Genomic DNA, 23,177 nt, shown 5'->3' with positions numbered 1-23,177 from the left:
GTGACATGCTTCACGTTGTGTCGACCAGGTACATGCTCTTTTCGCTCTTCCCAATCTTTCTTCGTCCAGTGATTCTTGTCGTCTCTGCTATCCCAGAGACAAAGGAAGCACATGTATTTCGTGTAGCCTGACTGCAGCCCTAACAACAGCGCCACCACTTTCAAGTCTCCGCAGATGTGCCAGTTGAAGTCATTGTACTTGATGGAATCAAGCAGCTGCCGCATAGTCTCATAGGTCTCTGTCATGCCGAACGCGTGAGCCAGTGGGACTGATGGTTTCTCGTTGCCATTGTGGAGCAAAACAGCCTTCAAGCTGTTCTTCCCCGAGTCGATGAAGAGGCGCCAGTCTGCAGGATCGTGATCACACCCAAGTTCTTTCAACAGACCGTTGATGTCACTGCAGAATGTCATCGTGTCTTCCATCTCAAAGAACTCAGCCACGTCTCTGTGACGTGCTCTGAACAAGGATATCTTGGTGTTAGGTTCAAGTAGATTCCACTGCTGCAGCCTTGATCCAAGCAGCTCTGCCTTCGCCTTTGACAGCGAGAGATCTCTTACAAGATCATTTAAGTCTCCCTGGTTCAGAAGGTGTGATTCTTGAGTGTCGGGTTCAAAAGGTTCATCATCACCATCCTCTTCACCACTGCTTACAGCTATGTTCTGATCAGCTGGAGGTGTTGGAACGGGGTTCTCGTCATCATGAGGCACAGGTTTACGAGCAGAGACGCAGTCAGCGTACTTGATGTGACCTTTATTCTTCTTGTTGAAGCCGGCGATGCTTGTGCAGCAGAAATAACAATCATCATGATGATTCTGCGGCTCACGCCATATCATGGGCACCGCAAATGGCATGCTCGCGCGCTTGCCCATCAACCACTGAGTCAAGGTTGTGTGACAGCTTGTGCAGCAGATGTGTGGTGCCCAGCTCTGTTCTTGGTCCCCCACCTTACACCCGAAGTAGTGAAAGTAGGCGGCCTTCATATTCACTGCTGTAGATATACTTCGCTGTTGATCTTTTTTGGTATACCGACCACAGACATAACAGAAGTTGTCAGGATGATTGGTACAGGAACGCCTACTCATCTTTATCTGAAAGAAAGAAATATAACACAAGTTAACAACAATTGTACGAAATAGACATGTTAAAGACATATGTAAATTTCATTGAAATCCTGACTTCTAGGCAATGGGAATATTTCTGTCCCTGAAAATCCTGACGTGATACAGCAAAACGGTTATGATTTTTGAAATCAGCGTAACCAAATTAGTCTTAATCACTTTACACATCTCCAGTAAAAAAATTTTTTTGAAATTTGTTGTTCAGTGTAATCAGAAGAACCAAATGAAGCAGAGGAAGAACAGGAGACATTAGCAGGAAAGTTGGACATAACCAAGTTCAGAATGGAGGATTTTGTCATTGGCAGAAATATGGGTCAGAAAGTTCACAGATTGAGTCAGGCCCCATGAGTCATATAACTCTTTTTTCGCAGTACCATGGCTGGCGAGAGAGGTACCACCACCCAGTCAATTGGCATGGTGACAGTTTAAACCACCACATATGACAAAGATAGTTGGGATGGGGAAGTAAATGTTGGTCCATGTTGGCCAAGACAGAGAGGTAAACTGAGTCATCACAGTGAGGAATACGGCACAACACACAGGCAGAGATTAGGTGGGATTGAAGGGAAGGCCCAGCCAAGAGTACGGAGGTGTAAGAACAGCACACGGACAGTAAGAAATGGAGTTCTTGAGGTAAAGTGCAACTCTGCTGCTGGGTCAGGCTTCAGGCCTGTCGGACCAGAGAAGACAATAGCCATGGAGAGACACCAAGGAGTCAGGGATGTCCTGTGGAAGGATGGATTTTTTGAAGCAGATGCCTGGTTTTATTAGCAGTGGTCTGGATTGAAAGGTCCGTCAGGTTGGAGTGGAGGTCTCAGATGCTTGAGGTCCACAGTTATGGACTTGAGGTCCATACAGTAAGGGAAATTTCTAGAATTAGGTCATGACTTTAAAAAGTAGGTCAAAGTAAAAAAACAATTCAGCATAAATGCACCTAACTCTTATCGAAAGTGAAATTTTGTAGTTCCGATCGGACAAACCTTACTCAAGTTATGGTTTAAAAAAAAAAAAAGTAAAATTCCCAATTAAGTCATGACCATAAAATTAGGTCGACAAAAATTGTCAACATTGCATATGTTTTATTTCCATTATTGATGCAAAATTTCAGTCCGAGCTGGCTCGGAGATGCAGCTCGGACGTTGACAGAAAAAAAGGAAGAACGCCCTCTCCACCCCTCCAAATGGTGGTTTAAAACTCCTTGCGGTATAAGAAATTCTGAGGTACCATTAAAAATTGGGGGAACTAATTGTAGAAACAAACCCTACAACAGGTACAACACTCCCCCATCCTATCGGGATTATTACCCTTTATTACACTGTGCCCGCGAAACGAAAAGTGGGGTTAAGTGATCGGTAGCGTACGTACTTGTCGTACATGTCTGCATTTTGTAAAGAGCGGACATCGAAAACCGTTCAACGGAAGAAATGGAAACTTTACCACATGTTTCACAACCATGTTATATAGTGGTCACTCTTTTGAGGTTAACATCAGCCAAAAGGTCAACATAGGCCGATTTTCTAAAATGTTCAATTTTTATCCAATTGACTTTAAATTTGAAGAGGATTTGCAGATCAGGTCACTGCTTTCAACCACCAACTATTTTTGAGGTAAACATTGGCGAAAAGGTCAACATCGGCGAAATTTCTAAAATTGTCAATTTTCATCCAATTGACTTGAAATTTGAACAGCATTTTCATATCACCTCACTGAATTTAACCAGCAATTATTTTTGAGGACAACATAAGCCAAAAGGTCAACAAAGGCCAAAAGGTCAACATTGGCCATATTTCTAAAATTGTCAATTTTCATCAGAAATTTGAACAGTATTTTTGAGCACGAACCACTCGTTCAGGGTGATGGAGCACGAACCACTCGCTCAATGATGTAGCACGGTACTGCGATTGACAATGGGCACTCAGCAAGTGGCTTAAGCACTCATGCAAGAACTCCAATTAAATGGTTGATAAGGAATGGTTGGCCAGGCTGTCGCTGCATACCGTAAAGGATCCCTTTAACTTTAAAGCCCATCTTTTCCTCAGAAGTTGATGAAATAAAATGACTTTATACACAAAAGAATTGCTGCTTAATGCAGAACAACCCTGGAGACATCGCAAAGTTCAATTGCCTGTGAAATAAACATTGCAGAAAATCCACCCTTTTGCCTGCTCGTCTATGCACGCGTCACGTGGTACATCGGTTCAGGGTGCGCACAAACGTTATAACTTATTTTTAAGATGTCCGGTTTTTCCAGATGCTTTGATTCCCTGCAGAGCACCTCGCGAAACCTCCAAAAATATGGACATAGGTCTGGCAGATGCTATGGATAGGCAGTCCCTCTGGGGGACAGGGTGCAAGGTCTTGCAGTTAATGCATTTTATCATACAGCTCAATGAAGCTTGTTAATTTTTGGCACATTCCTAAATTTTTTGTTCACTCAATAGAATTCTCCAAACAGTAGAAAAAGATAAGTTTAATGCTTTGGAAATTTCACATTTTCTTGTGGTATATATGGAGGAGGAGGGAACAAAGCCTTGCTTTCTTAAAATAAATAGGTATATAGATTACCAATTGCCGTCGATAAAACTCTGTACCTGGAAATGCCAAAGCAATGTCCAAATTGGACAAATGAACACTTTTTAGCGTCGAAACAACTGCTGAGTTTAAATCTGGAGCTTAAGTTTTGTAATTCAGCTTAGGTTACGAGATTCTTGAGGTTATGTCATGTGCGGAAATGAAATAAAGCCACGAATGCTGGTGTCTCCGAATGTTTATAAGCATTGCAATACACCCAGCGATTCATCGCAATGATGAACAGCATTCGATAATATGAGTTAAGAAGGTGGGGTGGGGGGGTGGGGGGAAGACTTTATCAATGAAGAAATTGTTGCAGCCTGTTCCAAATCAAGTCATGGTTGAGCAAGCCAAAAAACATGATGGCTTCAGAGCCCAGCAAGGTAACCCAGGAATCGCCTAAAGACCCCATAAAGAGCGAGCTGACCGAGGTTTGCCTGATGAAGGATATAATTAAATAAGGCCGCTAATTATATTCAAAAGGGGCGTTTTAATTAACCCAATCACCCAATTTTCACTCTTGCACTTCCTTGGAGTGTTCTTGGTGTGCATGCAAAGATTCAGGCTGCTCGGTTTTATAGTTATGGAGGACACACACACACACACACACACACACACACACACACACACACACACACACACACACACACACACACACACACACACACACACACACACACACACACACACACACACACACGTATAGATTACTATATTTCGCAGGGATTAACCTATGGTTGTACATTCACAAAGTTTTACATCAAAAATACTCCACTGTTTCAATAAAGTGAGGTAAGTTTCATGCTTCTGGCGTTTAAATGTTTACATTAATGACATGTCAGTTAAACTCGACATATAATGCCGATGCTTAAAGCATCAATGTGGAAATAAAACAAGAGCAGCCGAATCAACACCAAAACAGCTCACACAAAGACAACATAATGCAAGGAATATTTCAGAATGTAATAGTTACCTGGAAACCATTGAGGTCAGTGAAGAAAATCCCTTTATTATCTAAATCGCTTGTCGTCCTCATCACCAACTCCCTGTTCTGTTCTTGCCGTATGTCAACAATATTGGAAATCTCCAAAGAAAGACCTTCAACACCTGAATGCACAACCAAACAGAAGGCACAATTTTACTCTTACCTTGTTATGACTGTCTTGCATTTTGTTTAAAAAATATAATTGTAAAATATTTTATGTGAAATTATAAATTGTGAAAAATAAATGTAGGCATCAACCCACCCCCCCCCCCCCAATGGCTCAATCCAACCCTGCATTATCTCAGGCTCATGGACGTACAGGATGAAGACATTAGATATGATGAAGAACCCCCTCCCCCCACCCCACCCATTTTTAGCTCGCATGTTCGAAGAACAGAGAGCGATAGCGATACCCCCTATAGTGAGCTATAGTGAGCTATAGTGAGCGTGAAAATGTTAAAGTTTTTGGTGCAAGTTATTTCCTTTCTAATGTTTTTATCTACCACACTATTTTTTACTGATTGCAATATACAAATACATATATTGCTTTAAAATTATTTGGATCAGATTTCACTGCAATGCTTTATAAAAAATATTATTAGACTAGTCTTTTAAAAAGGATAAATGTATAAACAGGCGAGCATTGGGTGGCTTTGACACCAACTCTCTGGTTCCGTGTTGCAATAGGTATATAAGGGTGTCCATAAAGTCCTTGTGCAACTTTGACCTTTTATATATTTTGAGGTACACATGATAAAAACAAACTGTAAATGCCATATGAAAGCATATTTCATCAATTTATGTTGATATCAATGTTATATTTTTATACAGAGTTCAGGAATATGGGAGAGTCAGAACACAGATAGGATCAGGAAGCAACATAACAATTAAGGAACAGAAAGAGAAGGTGGAAAGGCCAACAGCAGGGCCGAGGGAGAAAATAAATGTAGACAGACAACAAGGGATGCACGGGTAGGGGTAAGGTTGAGGGGTAGGGAAGAATGCAGGAGGTGGATAAGATGGATACAGAAGCAAAGTTTGAGGGATGGGTGGGGGTGATTTAACGAGTGTAGAAAGGATCATTGTTTTGGATTGGAGAGGATCTGAGATGGTGGTGAACAGCTGACTTCAAGACCTGGAGGAAGAATGAGATTGAAGATAATGTAGAAGTTGGTTCCACAGGTGGGGGGGGGAGGGGGAGATGAACAAATTAGTCGAGGTGAGCAGTGATTCTGGATTTTGGGAGTTTCACGAGAAGTGGGTTGCTGGTGGACCACGGGGATCCACAGATACCTGGAAGGAACAAAGCATGGAGCGGGAAGAGAGTGGGAAGAGGGTGTTACATCAGAAATGAGGCAGAAGATTGAGACCACTGACCTGTTGGTGATGGCATAGTGATAGTACTATCGACGCAGCTTCATCGTGAGAGATTCCAATTGTCTTGAAGACCTTGGTTTCCAGGGCAGCAAGCTGAGCAAGGTGGGAGACATGGGAGCCAGCACTGAGGTGAGACCATTACTCCATCAAACTGTAGAAGAAAGCCATGTAGGTGTAAAGGAGTTTAGGTGGGCCAAGGAAGGACTTTGCACAATGGAGCATGCCCACTCAGAAACTGGCATTGGAGGAAAACTTTGAAATGTGGCTTGCCCAAGATAGATCATGGCTGAGAGTGAGACTCAAGAATTTTTGAGTGACTGAAGTCTTTGAGAGGTTTGGTCAAAAAGTTGATAGGATGGTTTTCCATACGGTCTATTAAAAGAGAGATATTGAGTGTGGGATTTCTCAGGATTGAAAGAATATTCCAAGTGTTTGACCAGTTTGTGATTTAGTCAAGGTCTGAAGAAAGTGAAAAGGCTGCTACCTGTTTATCTGACGGATGAGGGATATGACAACAGAGGGTGCAGTCGTCCACAACTAGATAAAGGGGATCTGCCAGAGCATCAAAGAGATCATTGATGAAGATTAGGAATAAGATGAGGCCTAGAACACCGAGAACACTGTCTCCTTGACAGGGAGAGGAGATAAAAGGATTCCGTTGAGAGCCACATGTTGGCTATCAAAGTCGAGAAAGTCAATAATCCAAGAGTGGAGTTGGCCTTGGATTCCATAGGCAGAGAGTTTGGAGAGTAAAGCAGGATGCAAGACTGTATATAAAGCATGACATGCCCAGAGAGACATCCATGATGTCATGCCTGACAATGAGGGCCGCCATCCATTGTTGGGAGTGTAGAATCAGCATGTCCAATGTGAAGTGATCTGTTCTGAATTTGAATTGATGATCTGAGATAAGGAATTATTTGATCTCAACTGCGATGATGGATTCCATGACCTTGCTGATGATTAGAAACAAGTTTATAGGTCTGCAGTTAAGGGGATCCATTTTTGCACCTTTTCATGTGAAGCAATGATATTGGCAGATTTCCAAGTGGATGGAAGATGACCTGGTGAAAAGGGCAGATTGAGGATGTGCAAGAGCAGCAGAGCAGGTTTTTAGGGCAAGTGAGCTGATGCTATCTGGTTCAGTAGCAGAGTTAGAGTCGAGGGTTTAAAGAAAATTCTTCACCTTCTCAAATGCAAAAGACACAGAGTCGAAGAGCAGTTGGGTATGACTAGGAAGGGTGGGTAACAGAGAGTGAGGAGTTGGGACACAATATTTGGAAGCAAACACAGAATTGAGACATTCGGCCTTCTCAAGAGCAGAGTTGGCTGTGGTGCCATTTGAAGTGAGGAAAGGGATGGAAGGGTAACATATACCAGAGACAGACTTGACAAGGCATCACCTTGACAAGGCATCACCAGGTTGACAGACTTGACAAGGCATCACCAGGTTTTAAAGGAGGGAGACAAGATTGAAAGTTCAATTTCGAGGTTGGACAGATGTTGTTTTCTAACCCTCTTGAGAGTGGACATTTAATTGTATATACTTTATAGAGGTGCTCAGTTGAAAAAATAACGTATTCTACTGGCGACCACTTGGTGGCGTTTGTGGTCTCAGTTAACACATACTGTGTTGACAGACAATCAGACCCAAAGGCAATACGCTTTCCGCTGGCAAGGGTAACCAAGTATAAAATTTGTAACAATCTTCAATGTACTAATTGAGAACATCCCCGCACCAATTTTTTTGATTAATGTGTTACTCGTCACAACTTTCCGACATCAATCCACCCGTTCCCCTTATATGCAAACTGTGTAGTTGTCAATTTTTACATTTCTTGTAGATCGTGCATTTCTGAAATGATATTGATGCATTTTACACCAATAAAAGAAATATCAAATGTTGGTCCAATGCAGCCCTTGATGGCAAAGGTAGCTTAGAACGAACTAGGATTTCAGTTGCTGGTCCAAAATAAGAAAAAAAAGAAATTTACTCCAAAGTCAATATCAAAGCATCTCCAAATCCACAACTGTTAATACTTTCAACAACAAGAAGGGCACTCAGTAGAGCGCATACCTCCGCCATGTAATTCCTGATCCACGAGAACATATCGGGCCCAATACATTTTTAAAATATCATGCTATGCAGTACGATATCGTTTTTTGGGCCCCATCTATCAATGGTGAAGAATCACTTTTACAATTAAATAATTCTCGTATCCAGATCTTCACCAAAATTGAATCAATTTGTCGTGGTTACACATCCAACCTGTCCACTACGTTTCATCCAAATCAGTCTTCAACTTTTTGAGATGTCGTGCTATGTATAATTTTTGGCCCTATCTCTCAATGGTGAAGAAGCTCTCAATGGTGAAGAATCATTAAAAAAATTCTCGGAGTTGTATCAGGATCCAGATCCAGATCTTCACCAAAATCGAATCAGTTCATACTTGTCAGAAACCCAACCTGTTGAATAAATTTCATCCGGATCCATCACAACATTTTGAGACATCGTGAATGCAAACAAACAAACAAACAGACAGACAAACAGTGGTGAAAACATAACCTCCTTCACCTTCAGTGGCAGAGGTAAAAATGCAGGGTGTTCCAGAAAGGCCTGAACAACTTTGGTTGTAATATATTTAGTACCACAAATGATACAATGATTCACTTGGTTTTACATGATACAGAAACTCATTAATTTTTCTTTCTTTTTAGGTCTGGTGGTTTAATGTAAAAGAAAATGGCAACTCCATAGGAGAGAGCTCAGTGTGTCAAATGGTTCATCGAGATGAGATCCGACAAGCAAGTTCAGCGTAATTTCTGTACAAGGTATGGAAGGAACCTGCCATCGCGTATGAGCTTCAGAGAATGGTACAAGAGGTTTAAGGAGACTGGAAGTTGTTAGAAAAAGAAAAGAGCAGGTCGACCAAGCACAAGTGGAGCAGACTTTGAACGGGTGTATAAATCATTTCAACAAAATTGAAGAAAATCGATTTGACACATCCAGAGAACTGGGACTACCAACCACTACTGTGCACAGGATTCTGAATAAAAGGCTTAGGCTTTATGCCAAGAAGGTGCAGATTCTGCAGGAACTCAAACCAAATGACGGACCCAAATGCAAGGCATTTCCCTTGGAAATGCTTAGTCGCATAGAGGATGACGAAGATTATCTGAAAAAGGTCATGTTCACAGAGGAAACTTGCTTTCACATATTGGGGAAGGTCAAATGGCACAATGTGAGGATCTGGGGCTCTGAAAACCCCATGGTCATTGAACACATACGTGACAGTCCAAAGGTCAATGTGTGGTGTGACCTTCTCCATGACCGCTTGGTGGATCCGTTTTTCTTTGCGGAAGAAAGTGACCTCAAAAATTTACATGAACATCTCGGTAAGGATTAGTCTTCCCACAGATTGAAGACCTGCAACCCGATATCATTTTTCAACGGGACGAAGCTCCCCCTCATTGGGCCTGAGTCGTTTGAGCCATCCTGAATGAAAATTTCCAGGTAGCTGGATTGGCCGAGATGGACCAATCAACAGCCTGGCCCCCACGATCACCAGACATAACCCCTCTTGATTATTTTTTCTCTGGGGGTTTATCCAAGATGATGTCTACAACACCAAGGTGGCAAACCTGAAGGATCTTCATTCTTGGATCACAGCTGCATGCACTGTGGTGGACGCAAACATGCTGAGCTGAACATGGCAAAAGCCCGTGGACCGCGTAGATGTCCTGCGCACGACAAACGCATCTCATATTGAAGTGTATTGATGGTGTGCACAAAACATTATGAGTTTCTGTATCATACACACCAAAGGGTATCATTGTGTTTCATTTGAGGTTGGAAGTATACTAACAACCAAAGTTATCCAGGTCTTTTTGGAACTTCCTGTGCAATGAAACCAAGTGAAGGTATAAAACAAGTTCAAATATTTCAGATGTGCACCATCTATCCTAAAAAAAATGTCAGTGTGTGTCTGTGTGTGCCTCCTCCATAACTCCAAAACCATAAAACCTAGCAGCCTGAAACTTTGCATGCACACAAAGGGAACTCCAAGGAAGTGCATGAGTGAAAATCGGGTGTTTCGGTTAATTAAACCACACCACTTTTGAAGATGATTAACAGCCTTATTTAATTATATCCTTTATCAGGCGCATGCTCGGACACCGTGCTCTTTGAGGTCTTAATGTGTGTCCTTAGGAACCTCGCTGGGATTTGAAGCTGCCATGTTTTTGGCCTGCTCAAACATGCCTTGACTTGGAACAGGCCGCAATGATTTCTTAACAATGTTTTTTTTTAATTACTTTTCTCACTCATATTATCGAATGAATGTTCATCAAAGCTACAAATCACTCGCTGTATACATCACTTTTGGAAGTGCAATAGTTTTCAAATTTGGAGCTTGGAGCGATGTCATGCATTATAATCATGCGATTTTCCACGATCTACTCTCACGGACAAATTAAAGTATATCATCAAAATATTATTTCGGTTTTGAGGATCCGATATCGTCCGGACGAAAAAAGTGTCGAAATCTGGAGTGAAAGCTGATAATTTAAAGAAATAACGAGTCTTGTAACGAAGATGATATACCTATTTACTTTAAGCAAGCAAGGTTATGTTCCCTCCTTCTCCAGAAATACACAAGAAAATGTGAAATTTCCAAAGCATTAAACTTATCTTTTTCCACTGTTTGGAGAATTATAATGGGTGAACAAAACATTTAGGAACACGCCTAAATTAACCAGCTTCATTGAGCTTTATGACTTAATGCATTCAATGCTTGACTTCCTGCCTTGTCCCCCAGAGGAACTGCATAAGGCCAAAAAAAAAAAATGTTGCATTGGCGTAACCCGCCCGACCCTAAAAATTCCGCCGACCCTACGTTTTTTTTCTTGTTTTTTTGCTATCGAAAAATTTTGCCGACACTATTTTATTGCTATTTTTGTTGTTTTGCTATCGTTTTCAAGTATCTTGTTGATTGCGATCGCGATCGCAAAAACCCGGAAGTGTTTCGGACAGAACCCGCCGACAAAAAGGGTGGTACTCGAGCCGGGGGAGATTTTGGGAGGGATTTATTAGGAAAAAAAAATATATATATCCCGACCGACCTACCCTATTTTTCAGTGACCCGTTACGCCAATGCAACATTTTTTTTTTTGGGCCTAACCATAGCGTCTGCCAGATGTGTATTTTCAGAGGTTTCGTGAGGTGCTGTGAGCAAATCTGGTGAAAAACGGAAGTTTTAAAATAAAGTAATAGCGTTTGCGCAGAGGACAAACCGATGTACCACATGAAGCATGTACAGACGAACAGGCAACGTGGCGGATTATCTGCAATGTTTATTTCACAGGCGATTAAACTCTTCGATATCTCCAGAGCTGCTTGACATCAAAGAGCAACTCTTTTGAGGATAAAGTCATGATTTGAACAAATTCATTTAATTTCGTTAACTGCTGCGGGTGAGATGAAGACCGGCATTAAAGGTCCCCTGACATGCAAAAGTACTGAAATTTCATTTATATATGTCCTAAAGGAGTTTTTCATCGTGATTTCAGATCTGACAATGTTTTTTTCACAATACTCATTCTGTAAAATGTAAAATTAAAAAAACAAACCTCTTCGGGAACGCCCCTAAAAATTCTCCTGAAAGGGGCATAACCCACATGACGTCAACTACAGGATTACAAAGGCTGCACGTTAATTACTCGGGTTGGTGGTCTACATGATTCTATTGGCTTGCTGTGTGTTTCCACATTTGATTGGTCGACTCAATCGCTTCGTTCATTTCTGCTTTTAAAAAATCGAACATTTGGTTTTGAATAATGGATGGCATGGACTTTCACTTGTCTGGTAACGACAGTGAGTGTGAGAGAAATGAAGGATTTTGGTCTGAATCACATGGAGAATTGTCGGATAACATAGTCGCGGGAGGTGAAGTTCAGGCAGCTGGAAATGAAGTACGGCCTTCCCAGTTCGAGTCCGAAGCAGGACAAGCAGAGAAAAATGGCGATGAAATCCCCGGAGTTCATGATGATCGGGAGGACATCGAAGGAAGACTCGGAAATAACAACTGGTTAGACTAAATCCTATTCGTAATTCAACAATGTAAATTCGACTTGCATACTGCTCGATATCAGAAATATTTTAGTGAGGTGACGTGAACAGCGCAGCAGACATGTTTCTCCGCTGCGAATTAATCACAAACAAGGCCGGCACATGTCATCGGCCGTATCTCTCCGTGCATAAAACAAAGCAACCTCGCTGTCCGGATACGATGAAAACGTGTGTGCCGAACACACCTCGTGACACAATTGTCTCGAGTAGTCCGATAAATCTCACGTTCTGTTGCATTTTTATTTATTTTATTCCTACTGTCGTCATGTAGCACCAGTAGAAAACAATGAAAAAAGAGAAAGATAAATAAAAGCTACAGCACGTCAGATTTATCGGCCTAGTCGGACGGACGACGGATTTATCAGACTAGTCTCGACCAGTGTTTTTCAACCGGGGTTCCCCGGAACCCTAGCGTTCCGCAAGGGGTCGCTGGGGGTTCCGCGAGAAACAGTAATAAATAAGCTAATGTATTTTTGAGTAGTTTTTGTTTGATTTAATATACACGTACGGCATATTGTTGGAAACTCCTTGGTTATTATAATAGAGGCTTCAACCTCTTATATTATTTAAAATTATAACAACCATAGGGAATGTATTTAACGATGTCTATATGGCGCCAGTGTGAAACCGCCGTCACTGGTTAGTGGACGTCCTGTATGCGGCAGAATCGTGTATCAGTGAGTGGCTGACTCAAGTACGGGATGCATGCACGGTGTCCATCTATCTTCTCTGTGCTTCCTAACGTGAAGTCTCTCTCTGTCTCTCTCTGTCTCTCTCTGTCTCTCTCTGTGTCTCTCTGTGTCTCTCTCTCTCTCTCTCTCTGTGTCTGTCTCTCTCTGTGTCTCTGTGTCTCTGTGTCTCTGTGTCTCTGTGTCTCTGTGTCTCTCTCTCTCTCTCTGTGTCTCTGTGTCTCTGTGTCTCTGTGTCTCTGTGTCTCTGTGTCTCTGTGTCTCTGTGTCTCTGTGTGTCTCTCTCTCTCTCTCTCTCTCTCTCTCTCTCTCTCTCTCTCTCTCTCTCTCTCTCTCTCTCTCTCTCTCTCTCTCTCTCTCTCTCTGTGTTAGTTCTTCTGTTTACCTTTATTGCTTCAGCTTTATTTGTTTAAGTTTTGTTTATCAAGTTACATGAGGTGTGTTTTTTTTTCGATTTAAAAAAGATTTTTTTTGTGTGTGAATTAAAACCGCGGTGTGAGGTCTCGTAAACGAGCAGTATGTTGTTTTTTTCATTGCCAATAAATTTGACAAAAAGGGGGTCATTTTTTCCTGAAACCAGGTATCCGAAAAAAAATATTATATTTACCACGTGAACTACGATAAAAATATCAGAGCTAGATATTAATGGTAAATAATAATTTTTATGCAGGGGTTCCCTGAGACATGAAAACTATTTCAAGGGTTCCACAAGGGTAAAAAGGTTGAGAAACGTTGGTTTAGACTCCAGAGATCTCGAGTCAATCCACTCTGTGCGAGTTACTGTACGTGACGTCACGCTGCGATTCGCTGAAGTCAACTTTTTTTAGGGGCGGGGCATAGCAAGTTGTGAAAAGCACAATAAATGATCGAAATATTGCTCTAATTATCCAATTTTGATTAAAAAAAAAATAACATGGGTGATTTCTTCACTAGGAAGGTCAAGTTAATATATAAATAACCAGAATGTTTTGCATGTCAGGAGACCTTTAAAGTTAAAGGGATCCTATATGGCAGTGCTTCTCAACCTTTTTCAACTCAAGGCCCACTCTGACTGAGGAATTTTTCGAGGCCCATCATACAGAATTGTAATGAGAAAAATGGCAATAAAACTTAATGCCAAAACAAATCATTATGCTTACCTTTAATGACACACTTGAGCTTGCTTCTTGGAAGTAAGATGGTCAAGTTGTGGTTTGATGGGGACAGGCTCACATGCAAAGTGGCATTCAGAGTGTCTGTTTTTAGACTATTTCGTGCTTTTGATTTTGTCACAGTTACAGTCGAGAAGCCCGATTCACAGAGATAGGTTGTGGTGAATGGTAAAAGAAATCTGATGGCACGCTTTGACAAAGAAGTGTATTCACTGCTTGCCAATATCCAGAATGAAGGAAGGTCTAGTTGTGCATGCTGAAGCTTCAGACTACTATCTGCAGAAAGTTCCATCAGTTCATTTTCAAGTACAACAGACAAGGCCACATCTTCTGAAGCAGGATCCACTGAGAAAGGGTTCAAAATCCAAAGTTTTCCTTGCCTTGGGTCCTCTGGAAAGTAGTCTGCAAACTTTTGTGATAACTCGGTCAAATGCTGGATTATGAGCCCAGATATGTCTGTATGAGGAGTGGATTCCAAAGTTTCACTCAGAAGTGGAAACATCTCAAGTCGTCCATCCTTCACTTTTCTGTTCCAAAGAACAAGCTTTTTCTTGAAGCCTTCAATTTTGTCAGCAACCAAGAACACTGAACTGTTCCTACCTTGCATTGATATGTTGAGCTGATTTAACGGGTCAAACACATCTGACAGGTAAGCCAATTTGGCACAAAAGTTATCATTACTGTAATGATCAGCAAGTGGTGAGTGTTTCTCTTCAAAGAACATGTGGACTTCATGTCTCAGTTCAAAGAGGCGATTAAGCATACGTCCTCTTGAAAGCCACCTCACCTCACTGTGGTACAGAAGCTGCAAGTGATCAGAATCAAGTCTTTCACACAGTGCAGCAAAACACCTTGAGTTGAGTGTACTCTTCTTGATGAAGTTCACAGTTTTAACAGCGACATTAATGACTTCATTCAGTTCTGGTGACATCTGCTTTGTCGCCAGATTTTCTCTATGTAAGAAGCAGTGGGTCTTCTTGGCATCTGGCGCCCTCTGGTGGATCTGTTTTACAACACCACGATGGACTCCTGTCATTGATGCAGCACCATCTGTGCACACACCTACGCAGTTCTTCCAATCAATACTCTTGTCAGTGAAATATTTGTCAAGGCAGAGCAATACATCATCTGCAGCTGTTTTTGTGGGAAGGTCTTTGCAAAACAGTAGATCCTCATGAACATCACTGTCCCCGCAGTACCTCACGAAAACTAAATAAAACTAAAAAAAAGAAAACTAAATAGCAATAAAGCATTATTGCTAATGTCAGTAGATTCATCCAACTGAATGGAAAAATATGGACTGGCCTTTATTTTTTCCACCAGTTGGCATTCAATGTCATCACTCATTTCAACAATTCTTCTCATCACAGTATCATTAGAGAGTGATACGGACTGAAGTTTGGTTGCAGCTGCCTCTCCAAGAATTTCGAGCGCTGAGCGCTCGCGAGACGGTTTCGGAAAGACGGAAGTACAAACAGACCTAGCTGAATTCCAGCTGTGTCGTGTAAGTTTTACACTGTAAGATCAGACCCTTTTTTTACATACTTCTTCTTTTCTTTTCTTTTTTGCCGACCTCGCGGACCACCGGTTGAGAAGCACGGCTATATGGTATGCAGCCACAGCCTGGCCAACTGTTACTTATCCACCATGTAATTGGAGTGCTTGCTGAGTGCTTAAGTCACTTGTCAAGTGCCATATAGTCGACAGCATGACTGCGAGACATCATTCTGATCGAATCGTCACGCACTGAGGACGCTTTTGCCGCGCCATATCATCCGGAGCGAGCGGATCGTGCCCCGTCATCTGGAACGAGCGGTTCGTGCGCCGTCATCCAGAGCGAGTGATTTGTGCCCCGTCATCCGTAGAGAGCAGTTTGTGCCCAGTCATCCGGAGCGAGCGGTTCGTGCCCAGTCATCCGGAGCGAGCGGTTCATACCCCGTCATCGGGAGCGAGCGGATCGTGCCCCTTAATCCAGGGCGAGCGGTTCGTGCCCCGTCAACCAGGGCGAGCAGTTCGTGCACCGTCATCCAGGGCGAGCGGTTCGTGCCCCGTCATCCAAGGCGAGCGATTCGTGCCCCATCATCGAGGTCGAGCGGTTCGTGCCCCGTCACCCAGGGCGAGCGGTTCGTGCCCCGTCATCCAGGGCGAGCGGTTCGTGCCCCGTCATCCAGGGCGAGCTGTTCGTGCACCGTCATCCAGGGCGAGCGGTTCGTGCCCCGTCATCCAGTGCGAGCGGATCGTTCCCCGTCATCCAGGGTGAGCGGTTCGTGCCCCGTCATCCGGAGTGAGCGGTTCGTGCCCCGTCATCCGGAGTGAGCAGTTCGTGCCCCGTCATCCGGAGCTAGCGGTTCGTGCCCCGTCATCCGAAGCGAGCGGTTCATGCCCTGTCATCCAGAGCGAGCGGTTCATGTCCCGTCATCCAGGGCAAGCGGTTCGTGCTCGGGCGGTGTTTGTCTCTGAACAGCTTGGCTCTGGACGCGTCGGGGCGGTGCTAGTCTCCGGAAGCGTCGGGGCAGCTCCCGTCTCCGGACGCGTCGGGGCGGCGCTAGTCTCCGGACGCGTCGGGGGGGGGGGCGCTCGTCTCCGGACGCGTCGGGGGGGGCGCTCGTCTCCGGACGCGTCGGGGGGGGGCGCTCGTCTCCGGACGCGTCGGGGCGGTGCTAGTCTCCGGATGCGTCGAGGCGGCGCTCGTCTCCGAACGTGTCGGGGCAGTGCTCGTCTCCGGACACATCAGGCGGTGCTCGTCTCCGAACGCGTCGGGGCGGTGCTAATCTCCGGACACGTCGGGGCGGTGCTCGTCTCCGGACACATCAGGCGGTGCTCGTCTCCGAACATGTCGGGGCAGTGCTCGTCTCCGGACACATTAGGCGGTGCTCGTCTCCGGACGCGTCGCGGCGGCGCTCGTCTCCGGATTCGTCGAGGCGGCGCTCGTCTCCGAACGTGTCGGTGTGGTGCTCGTCTCCGGACACATCAGGCGGTGCTCGTCTCCGGACGCGTCGGGACGGTGCTCGTCTCCGGACGCGTCGGGACGGTGCTCGTCTCCGGACGCGTCGCGGCGGCGCTCGTCTCTGGATGCGTCGAGACGGCGCTCGTCTCCGAACGCGTCGGGGCGGTGCTCGTCTTCGAACGTGTCGGGGCAGTGCTCGTCTCCAGACACATCAGGCGGTGCTCGTTCCGGACGCGTCGGGGCGGTGCTTGTCTCGGCCCGCGTTGGGGCAGTGCTCCTCTCCGGACGCGTCGGGGTGGTGCTCCTCTCCGGACGCGTCGGGGCGGTGCTCCTCTCCGGACGCGTCGGGGCGGTGCTCCTCTCCGGACGCATCGGGGCGGTGCTCCTCTCCGGACGCGTCGGGCGGTGCTCGTCTCCAGGCGCGACGGGACAGTGCTCGTCTCTGGACGCTTCGGGGCGCTGCTTGTCGCGTCGGGGCGGTGCTCGTCTCCGGACGCGTCGGAGCGCTGCTCGTCTCCGGACGCGTCGGGGCGCTGCTCGTCTCCGGACGCGTCAGAGCGGTGTTTATGTCCAGATGGAAGTTTATTTCCGGATGTGTCCAGACAGGAGTTGTCTCTGGAAAGCTTGGCTCCGGATACGTCCAGACGGTATTTATGTCAGGACAGGAGTTTGTCTCTGAACAGCGTGGCTTCGGATGCCTCCAGGTGGTGTTTATCTCCGAACGTGTCCAGGCATTATTTATGTTCGGTCGGGAGTTTGTCTCCGGATGTGTCCGAGCAGTGTTTGTCTCCAGATGGCTTGGTTCCGGATGCATCCGGCGGGTTTTGTCTCCGGACCTGTCCAGGCAGTGTTTGTCTCTGAGCCGTATTTAAAGTATGACCGGTAGAAAGTGGATTTCAGATTTTATTTTGTTTCCATATTCACTATTGTTCTATGCAGAATCATTTTGATAAGACAGTATGAATCATAAATAACGCTCCACCGCAGGTATGCCTTCCCTTCCTCTCACCTCAAACTGTCTTCCCTTCCCCCACCCCTCCTAGCTCCCACACCCTTCCTCGGTCTTTTCCCCTCCACCTCTTCACTCTCTCCCCCACTCCTCTTCTCTCTCTCTTCCCTTCTCTTTGTCTCCCCCTCCTCCCTTTAGTATTCCCGTCAGCGAAGCGTTGCGTGGTATTTGCTAGTTAATTCATAAAAATGCAATCGAGAAACCACGTTATGCATACACAATTATAAATGGCATGAGGGTGGAAATTGTGGATATTGTTAAGATGGAAAAACAGTATTTGTTTTCCCACAGTACAAATTTATATTCAGCTTACCTGGGAGGTTGTACACACGAACAGAGTGAGTTACATGTGGAAGGAGTGTTTTGACTTCTGAGAACAGTGGTCCTTCAGTGACTCGAATGACTGGAGGCTTGTCAATCACATACGGCTGAAAGGAACCCATAGATTATGCAGAAGGAAGGAAAAGACAAGAATCAATGAACTGCAAAGATCAATGATACAGAAGACACAAGCTTGTTTTTAACCAGAGGTGAAGTATATTTCATGTGAGCTGCATGAGGGTTTCGCTTTGTCTTGGCTCCTCAGAGTCAATGAACCGATTTGCTCACGCAAGTTGTGCAAAACCAGTGAGGTAAATGCACACATATCCAGCAAAAAGCTGTGCTGCAGCTCTTGCAGTCTCTCTTCACTCTCCACCATTCTTTACCCTTATGTAATATTTTATTTTATTTTACACCACGTTCCCCATTTTTATACGATCTTCTTTCATTATACGATCTGTCACTTCGGCATTGATAAATACAAAGAAAAAAAAAAGAAATATTTTATTAACATCATGGAAGGATAGCCGAGAGGTACTCATGCTCACTCTAAGCTGTCTAGCCTGGTTTGAATCCCGACCCAGCGATAAACTTATCGCACGCTCTCCCACCTCTCTCTCTCTCTCACACCCCTATCCCTCTCTGTCCCACACCCCTATCCCTCTCTCTCCCACACCCCTATCCCTCTCTCTCTCACACCCCTATCCCTCTCTCTCCCACACCCCTATCCCTCTCTCTCTCTCTCACATCCCATCCTTCTCTCTCTCTCTCTCTCTCACACCCCTATCCCTCTCTTTCCTACACTCCTATCCCTCTCTCTCCCACACTCCTATCCCTCTCTCTCCCATCCCTGTTCCTCTCTTCCTCTCCACCTCCCCTTTCCCTTTGTCCTCTCTCCCTCCCTTCCATCTCCCCTCCCCACCCTCCTCCTCTACTCTCCACTCCTCTTCTCTTTCCTTCCCCTTCCTCCTCTCCCCCTTTCTCCCACCCTTTAATATTCCCATCAGTGAAGTGAAGGGTTATATTTGTGAGTACATATTAAGCGTATGTAAAGGCTTGGATAATGTGCCTGGAAAAAGCAATATTGATGTCCTTTTTGTTTTGAGCCAGGTGATGGAGAAATACCAGGAAGGTCAAAGTCTACATAAATCTTGAGTTCATTGGTGTAGAAAAGGCTTATGACCGGGTGCCTTGGAAGGAAGTCTGGAGATGTTCATGAATTTGTTGAGTCCCTGAGAAGTATGTACGACTATTGCAGGATGAGTACATAAGGAGTGCCACACAAAAGTAAGAAGCAGTGTGGAAGATAGTGAGAGTTTGGAAGTTAAAGTTGGATTGCACCAAGGATCGTGATTAGCACTGAGCCTCTTCATCTTCCTGATTGTCAAGGATGTTCTCACTGATCAAGTGAGACAGCAAGTGCCATGGTCAATGATGTTTGCAGATGACATTGAGCTATGTGGTGGGGATGATAAGAATATGACTGAGTATCAGAAGAAATGGAGAAAAGCACTGGATGGTAGGGGTATGAAGATCAGTGCACCAAAGATTTAAAATATGAATTGTCAGTTTAAGCATCGGGAAAAGGATAGGCTGGTTAGATTAGATTATGGATTTGGGTGAAGGGTGAACAAGGGTGAAGACCTGGAGAAAGTGAGTAGCTTCAAGTATTTGCAGTCAGTGGTGACAGAAGATGGAAATATGGAAATGGATGGATGTGTCGGGTGAAGAAGGGTGAAGACCTGGAGAAAGTGAGTAGCTTCAAGTATTTGCAGTCAGTGGTGACAGAAGATGGAAATATGGAAATAAAATGGATGGATGTGTAGCGTGACAAGAAAGGACAAGATTATGAACTAGTATAGGATGGGATCAGTGAGGATTGTGGCAGCATCAAAGAAAGTAGCCGAGAAGACATTAAGTTGGTTTTGTCATGTGATGAAGACAGAGAGTGTATGTGCTGAGGCAAGTGAAGGAGATGGGACTACTACGAGGGAGAAGAAGAGGAAAAGAAGGCCTACAACTAGATGAAAGGATGTGGTAGTGAGAGATTTAATAGTTGTGGTATTGGAAGAAGAAGAATGGGCGATTGACAGGAGATGGAGAAGGGTGATCAACCTTCATTGTGGCAACCCTAAATAAAATAGGAGAAGCCGAAAGAAAAAGAGAAGAAGAAAGAATGGGAGGATAATGTATCCACATCCACATTATCCAAAAATAACTGATGACTTGTGTACCCCAAATAAGGCAATGGAAAAAACAAAATCTCAATCATTGTTTTCTCTGAAAAGTTAAATCATTAGAACATGGTTGCAAAGACAAGTTAATGTTTTTCTTGAGCAAAATTTAATATAATCTGCTTTTCATCAAAATTGGTGACAAAGTTTCACCTTGGCCTCTCCATCAGGCAAAAACAGGTAAGCACCACTCTTATCTCGGCTGCTCCGTGTGCCGTACCAAGCAAAATCGATGCACAAGTTCATCTCCGAAGCCCAACCCTCAGCCTGCACACCCTGATTTATAATAAGAGAGGGAGCCACGATTATAAATGCAAAAGGAAACGTACAAATATATTACCCGACCAAAAGTCATTGTTATACTAAACTAGCGTGGATCGGCTTTCGATGCTCGCTTCTCCACACGTCGTTGCAGAGACTGACATAACAGATTAGCTATGTCAGCATGATTGCTATGTCAAAAAAAACCCGCAACCCCATTAAAGTTATAGGTGCAGGGTGTTTTATTAAAAAACACAACCCTATTAAAGTTATTGGTACAGGGTGTTTCGTAAAAAAAAAACACAACCCTTTTAAAGGTATTGGTGCAGGATGTTTCATAAAAAACGCAGCTCGATCAAAGTTATCGGTACAGGGTGTTTCATTAAAAACACAACCCTATTAAAGTTATCGGGACAGGGCGTTTCATTAAAAAAACACAACCTGATTAAAGTTACAAGTCCAGGGTGTTTCATAAAAAAGCGCAACCATATTAAAGTTATAGGTACAGGGTGTTTCATTCAAAAAAAACCGCAACCCTATTAAAGTTATAGGTGCAGGGTGTTTTATAAAAAAAAAAAACACAACCCTATTAAAGTTATTGGTACAGGGTGTTTCATAATAAACGCAACCCGATTAAAGTTATCGGTACAGGGTGTTTCATAAAAAAACGCAACCCTATTAAAGGTATAGGTGCAGGGTGTTTCATAAAAAAACGCAACTCGATTAAAGTTATAGGTACAGGGTGTTTCATAAAAAAACACAACCCTATTAAAGTTATAGGTACAGGGTGCTTCATAAAAAAACACAACCCTATTAAAGTTATAGGTACAGGGTGCTTCATAAAAAAACAACCCGATTAAAGTTATCGGGACAGGGTGTTTCATAAAAAAAACACAACCCGATTAAAGTTATAAGTCCAGGGTGTTTCATAAAAAAAGCGCAACCACATTAAAGTTATAGATAGAGGTTGTTTCATTCAAAAAAAAAAAAACGCAACCCTATTAAAGTTATAGGTGCAGGGTGTTTTCTAAAAAAACACAACCCTATTAAAGTTATTGGTACAGGGTGTTTCATAAAAAAACGCAACCTCATTAAAGTTATAGGTACAGGGTGTTTAATAAAAAACACAACCCGATTAAAGTTGTAGATACTACCCACTCCCCGTCTCACTCCCACCCTATTTCCTCCATCAAATCCTTTCTGTCCCTCCACCCAGCCCACCCCCAACTCTCCTGAAATAATGTCCGAAAACCTTCTTTTCTTGTTTTGTGAGATTGAGGGGGGGGGTTAAAGTTTTTTTTTTGAGTTTTCTCAACTCTCACTGGTGATAGTTTGCTCAGCCTTACAAACTCCCACTCTCCAATTCCACTCGACCTGTGCTCATCACCGTCCTCCCATTTGTTCCCTTTCCTCGTCACACTGAACACATCCCATATCTGTAATTATTTTATTCCAATATTCATTCACCTCAAACTCATTCACATCTTCCATCTAATCAACTCCATCTCGACAAAGCTTAAAAGCTGGCATCGCTATCTGCAATCCAAATCCCATATTCCTGCCGATGTTATTCCAAAGTGAAACACAAAACGTAACACGATGTTCCAATTCGTTTTCCTCTCCCTTTTCTACCTATCCCCTCACGCTACCATATATGTCACAAAAGATGGGGCGGAGGGTGTGAAAACAGTTGCATCACAGACTAGAGGTTTGATATGAAGAGATCGATGCAATTTCTGTCAGAGGCAACGTCCACCCTTAATCAACTTTATCACTATGAAGTGCAAACACTTTTTCAACCCCTTTGGAGGTTCCTTCTCCACACATGCATGTTTTGCATCCTGCTTTTTTGTCATTCAGAGGACTTCGTGAAACTTGCAGAAAAGACAATGATAATGACAATGAGAAAGACAATATAATTGCAGCACAGTTTTTAGAAAGACATATTCTCAGTACAAAATATATCATGTGAAAAGCTGTGAAAAACGATAAACTCGATGATTCAACATACCTGCAGCAATCCAGAAGTAGAAGAGAAACGTAATTTCATTTGAGCTACAGCGATTTTGAGATCTGGTCCTTCGAGAGGTACTTCGATAATCTTGAATGGCTCAACATTGCTCATACTACGTCCCTGTAGTATTGTGAGCTGGCTGGGAACCGTCAAGCGAGGCATTTGTGCTTCCATGAGTTCGAATAGAGCAAATCCAAGAGGTGGTAAGTGAACAAGGAAATAAACCTGCCAAAGAAAAATACCTTCTTCGCTCAGGGACAAAAGATCACATTGATAAAGTTTATTGCAATACCAGTGCAGATTTATCGAGTTCATGCAAACAACACAAATCAAAAACACCAACAACAAAAACAAATAACATGTAGCAGAGGAT

General features: G+C 43.8%; 1 protein-coding gene across 5 annotated transcripts in view; it reads right to left on the bottom strand.

The window, feature by feature from the left end:
• The window catches only part of LOC147017777 (alpha-mannosidase 2x-like), a 272,410-nt gene that overhangs the window by 56,749 nt on the left and 192,484 nt on the right, over nt 1-23,177 (bottom strand). For 4 of the 5 annotated variants that reach the window (XM_085847681.1, XM_085847685.1, XM_085847682.1 and 1 more), the window contains 4 exons: nt 22,802-23,029; nt 20,683-20,805; nt 18,288-18,402; nt 4,663-4,796 (listed from right to left, as the gene is read on the bottom strand). In XM_085847681.1, the coding sequence (XP_085703807.1) occupies nt 4,663-4,796; nt 18,288-18,402; nt 20,683-20,805; nt 22,802-23,029 (600 nt within the window). The remainder of the gene's footprint in view (nt 1-4,662; nt 4,797-18,287; nt 18,403-20,682; nt 20,806-22,801; nt 23,030-23,177) is intronic. The other variant, XM_085847683.1, reaches the window with a different exon arrangement.

This window comes from Eptatretus burgeri, chromosome 11 (assembly GCF_056783735.1).
Source record: "Eptatretus burgeri isolate ZD-2024b chromosome 11, Ebu_testis_v1, whole genome shotgun sequence".
Lineage (NCBI taxonomy): Eukaryota > Metazoa > Chordata > Myxini > Myxiniformes > Myxinidae > Eptatretus > Eptatretus burgeri.
The sequence above is the reverse complement of the archived record's forward strand: the minus strand, read 5'-3'. Positions and strand labels throughout refer to the sequence as shown.